Below are 5163 nucleotides of genomic sequence, written 5' to 3'. Positions count from 1 at the left end.
TATGGAAAATTTAAAAACAAAACGAAACATTGTACCTTTCAACGGCGAACGGTACAGCGTCTGGAAGCTTAGAGTGCGCGGTTTAATGAATGAATTAGACGTGATACAAGTTATAGACAATGAAGCTCCAGATATGTTAAGTATTGAGTGGATCAAAACCGAAAAGATCGCGAAAAACGTAATCATAGAACATTTGTCAGATTCCTTTCTAGGTTTTGTCAAACCTGGTAGCACGGCAAAAGACATTTTTAAAGAATTGGACTGCATATATGAAAGAAAGAGTGTAGCCACCCAGCTGGTTCTAAGAAAAAAATTATTATCTTTAAAATTACAAGGTGATACACCGTTAGTGAAACATTTTGCAGTGTTTGACGACCTCATTACTGAATTGTCAGCGGCTGGAGCAACATAAAAGTGTCTCACTTGCTCCTAACCCTCCCAAATGCTTACGATGGCATAATAACGGCTATAGAGACATTATCGGAAGATAATTTAACAATTGCTTTCGTGAAAACTCGATTATTGGACCACGAGGTTAAATTAAAAATTGGAAGTGCGGGTACTAGTGCGAAAGTGCTTTAAGTGCATAATAATAAATGAAACTTTAAAACATATCCTAAAACCTCAACTCCATAGAAAAATAAAAATTTTAAAACGCAAAAACAATCATTTAAATCCGGAAAGAAAGTGTACGAGTTGAAGTGTCATCACTGCGGAAGAAAAGGACACAAAATAAAAGATTGCTACTATTATAAAAAAAAATCTTCACCACAACTAAGAAAGTAGAACCATTCAGACGGTGCAAACGCAAGAAGAATCGTCAAAGACACCGGGCACATCGAGTTTTGTATTTATGACAGGGGACTACCAATTAGAGGCCACAAATAGCCTCACTTTTCTTTTAGATTCAGGAGCCTCCGATCATATCATTAAAAGTGATAAATTCTTTTTAGATTATCAGGAGTTGCAACCACTATTGCAGATTTCAGTACCAAAGAATGGTGAATATATATATTCTACGAAAAGAGGCAACATAAACGCCATCAGTGACAAAGGCATCGCAGGAGTTTTAGAAGATGTTTTATATTGCGAGGATGTCCCATACACTTTATTATCTGTGAGAAAGATGCAACAGGCTGGGATGAGCATCACGTTTGACAAAAATGGCGTGAAAGTAACGAAAAACGGTATAATCATCATGACTGGTAAGCTCTTGAATAATTTAATTGCTGTCGATTTTAAGTTCAATATGAAAAGATTAAGCAATTCACAAATAAACAATACCATAGTCAATAATTATGAATTATGGCATAGACGTTTGGGCCACATGGGAAGATCTAAATTCATAGAATTAAAGAACAAACAAATGGTCGATGATATAGAATTAATACATAAAGTTATTCCGAATGATGACATATGCGAAGCTTGTATAAACGGTAAACAAGCATGGTTACCATTTAATAATGCTAAAGATAAGAGCTACATATAAAGGCCATTATTTATTGTTCATTCTGATGTGTGTGGTCCTATTACTCCTTCAACGATAAATAATAAAAATTATTTTATGTTGTTTGTCGATGAGTTTACTCACTATTGGCAACATACTTAACGTGATGTATATGGAAACAGGGGTAATGGAACTAGGAACAAGAGTGGAACTACTAACGTACAGATATATGTACAAATTAAAGGAAAGAGGAAATATGAGAATATGGGAAACAATAAAAAAACGCCATAAAATATAAGTACTCGAACAAAAGGACAGTTCAAAGATTTGAAATAGCCTACAAAACTATAGAAAAAGAAGATCAATATTTCTATAAATGGATAGACGAAGTAGGAAATAATACCAGTATAAGAAACAGTTATAACCAACTAACAGAAAATAGAATATCTTGGAGAGCTGGTTTGTCAAGAAGAGATATACATACCCCAGAGGAAGACCTCAAAAATGAAATGAAAAAAATATAATATGGATATATACTGATGGATCCAAGAAAGAAGGAGCTAGAGCCAACGGCATTGGAGTAGTAATTAACATAGACAATACATGGGAGAACTACTCCTATAGTATTTCGAATAAAGCAACAATATACACGACAGAAGCTATAGCTATGTCTAGTCGAACAAGAAAACATTGGAGGAACGTACACACCATGGAGCGGATTAGGCAGCGAAAAAAGGACTAAATGGTAACCCGAAAGAAGAAACCAAAATAGCAATAAGAGACTTTAGGGTTAACAGAGAAATTTCACTATGGAAAAGGAATGACAGGAATCTAGAAACACAGGGACAATTTAAAAGGAAAAAAATATATGGACAGGCCAGAGAGAAATAATGGAAGGAAAAAGGTTTGGTTTTGGGGTATGGTTGACTGGAATAAGAAAAAACACTAATGGAGAACAGGTAAATTGGTTGCAAATATGTTGGATGAGGTTTCTTAGAAGTGCACTATTTTATATAAAACATCGATGAAGGTCAAAGAATTTAAAACTATAAATATATTACCTACACGTCCTCGAAGTTCGCTAAAATTTGAAAAAATCGCCCTGGGGCCTTTGAACCATGATGCCAGTTACTTATGAAAAATATAAATACATCAAGCAGTTACTTATATACCTTACTTATATAGCAGTTACCTTATATACCTCCGGTGCATCATGCATATTTCGAAACACTGCCACATGCAGAGCATAAGTAAATACCATCAATATCCTGTAATTTTAACAATGTAATTGTCGTCTAAAATTAAAAGTACTAATTTTATTTTATGTCGTATCATTTTTGGTAAACAAAATTGGATTAATATGAAGTATATTTTAAGTGATATTCGATTTTTCAAAATTGAAATTAAACGATTTTTACAATTGTCTAATTTTGAAAGTGATGTAAGTCCATTTGCAGTCCGTAAGTATACATCAGTTTAGTAAAATACGCCTAAAACAAATTTATATAACCAAATTACATATTAATAAAACAGTAGAAACATAGCCAGACTTCATATAATTTGTCTAAATTTTTTAATTAACAGATATGTTAACCTTTAATTTTCTCGGAACAAGAGAAAATAGACTTACAACACTTTCAAAATAAACGGTCCATATATAGAAGGTTCCATCTCGATCGGTTAACTACTTGCCGAATTTCATATAAAAAATAGGAATTTTACAATAACAATAGTTACAAACAATAAAAAAATTCGTAAATTTTTGCAAATGTATCATCGCGAAAACCTGTCCTACAGCAAAATGTAAGGGGTTTCTTCAATTTCAGGTTTAACATACGTGAAATAGTACTATTTTTGAAATAAAAAGTTTTTTTATGTTTTTTTATGGGATCAAGTACCAGCGATGCCCTACTAGATGCAAGAAGTTTCAATCTGAACATAAAAAATATATATATATATACATATATACATGCTAAATTGAATAATCTCCACCTTTTCGAAGTCTATTAATTATAGGAAACTTTTTTAGATTAATAAGTAGCATTTTTTAGATACTGTACAGCTAGTAAATAGAAAATTTCACAAAAAAATTTCTTTTTCCATTTGAAATTTTAGTATCTTTTGTAATATCATTAGATGTCAATAATTTTTTTATTTTTTAAAAATTTAATTTTTTTAAGACGTGTCATAAAATATATACTTCATAATTTGTGTATATTTATATAATGTACATCAACACATATATATACACATATTTACACATCACCAGTATTACTTCCACAACTGTAATTTTCTTCAAGAAAGTAGTTAAGTGTATCTTCATTTGTTACAAATAAAAGTATGTATAATCAACAATATTGACAGATATGCTTAAAATTTCCATAAATTTTGTGGTTTAATTAATCGACTTTTTTGCTTCCTCGTGTTTTCCAAGCTACTAAAAGATTCCAAGAGAAGTACAAGGAGAATATATGAACCTGTGATGCCAAGAGAATAAACGCATACCACAGTAAGCCGTATGGTAGACCCTAAAATGTTCAATTCTCATAAATTTTATAAATATTTCATCCAGATGTATTACTTCTCGTTTTAAGAAATCATACCTGCCAAAAATGGATCTCCTCTGATTTGCCGACCGTAAGGTATTTCCATACATCCTTGAAGTAATATACAACTGCATAAAACAGTGGACCATATCCTAATAAAATAATTCCCACCATATACTGTTGTAGTGTTTTAATTCTATTTCTTTTAATGGCAGATAATGCAAGGAAACTCAACATCAAACTACTGCACCATATATATTCCCACCAAAGAGGCTACAATGAAAAATCACATTAACTTGTTAATTATTCTCTAATTTAAAAAAAATGTATGTGTATACATATATAAATATCTATCAATTTACCTGGGGTACTTGTAACTCCTCGATTTCCAAAATAAATATGTCCAGATGATCTAAGATATCAGCCGATAATTTGGCAAGCATAACGAAGAAAAGAAGATAGTGAAAAAATATGCAATATTTCAGTCTTGATTTATTTGTTGCGCTAAAAGGGAGACATGTTTAATACTAATAATAAACAAACAACAGATGTGCAGCGATTTATTTTTAATTCCTAATACATATAATAGAAATTTTCAATCTCAAAATATTATTATAGATGGTGTCCAATGATTTATATTTAAAAAAAAGTTGAAATTAAATGTTCGTTTTATTGTGCTTTAATTACCTGATTTGATACTGACTAGCGATTTTTTGTCTGTGATTAAAATCACTTCCATCTGTACCCAGAGCCTGGGACAGTGTAACTTTTGAAGCCATATTTCGAAATTATCGTGAATGAGATGCACAAACCACTTTTGTATTTTAACAGTAGAAAATGGTGTACAAACAATTTCGTAGTTGTAATGCTAGATAAACTATTTGGTACTTCATTACCAACTATTTAACTATTTTTAAACCTTCGTAAACCCTGTTAGTGGCCTCATGGGTCACGGCTCTCTCAGGCTCTCTGCAAATGTGTCACTTTTCATTCAGTCACGTTTCCAATTAAGTATATTAAAAATTTACTTTCATTATTGTCAATTTTCATTTCTAAATTTTCAAATTTAAATACCTGTAATTGTATCATTGATGTTGCTACACATTTTTGCATATAAAATGTATGTCATTCGAAATGTTCTATAAACATTTCTTTTATTCAACATGTCAA

The 5163-nt window shown here is 31.3% G+C and overlaps 1 protein-coding gene across 1 annotated transcript; it reads right to left on the bottom strand.

Moving 5' to 3' along the window:
- Window positions 1-2157: 2157 nt before the first annotated feature.
- LOC128897144 (protein jagunal) lies at window positions 2158-4941 on the bottom strand. Its single transcript, XM_054160864.1, has 4 exons — window positions 4681-4941; window positions 4356-4497; window positions 4051-4266; window positions 2158-3975 (listed from the first exon to the last, which is right to left on the bottom strand). Exons 1-4 carry the CDS (start codon window positions 4770-4772, stop codon window positions 3847-3849), a joined length of 579 nt encoding a protein of 192 aa, XP_054016839.1. The 5' UTR covers window positions 4773-4941; the 3' UTR covers window positions 2158-3846.
- Window positions 4942-5163: the final 222 nt, after the last annotated feature.

Source organism: Hylaeus anthracinus, unplaced genomic scaffold, assembly GCF_026225885.1.
Source record: "Hylaeus anthracinus isolate JK02 unplaced genomic scaffold, UHH_iyHylAnth1.0_haploid 11980, whole genome shotgun sequence".
NCBI classification, from domain to species: Eukaryota; Metazoa; Arthropoda; class Insecta; order Hymenoptera; family Colletidae; genus Hylaeus; species Hylaeus anthracinus.
This window is presented reverse-complemented; position numbering and strand designations above follow the sequence as displayed.

What these genes read in the sequence shown, in the direction of transcription:
- LOC128897144 (XM_054160864.1), bottom strand. Translation starts at nt 4,772, where the DNA reads ATGGCTTCAAAAGTTACACTGTCCCAGGCTCTGGGTACAGATGGAAGT. An exon ending in GCTAGTCAGTATCAAATCAG is followed by an intron (nt 4,498 to 4,680) that starts GTAATTAAAGCA and finishes TCTCCCTTTTAG; the next exon opens with CGCAACAAATAAATCAAGAC. An exon ending in AGGAGTTACAAGTACCCCAG is followed by an intron (nt 4,267 to 4,355) that starts GTAAATTGATAG and finishes TTTTCATTGTAG; the next exon opens with CCTCTTTGGTGGGAATATAT.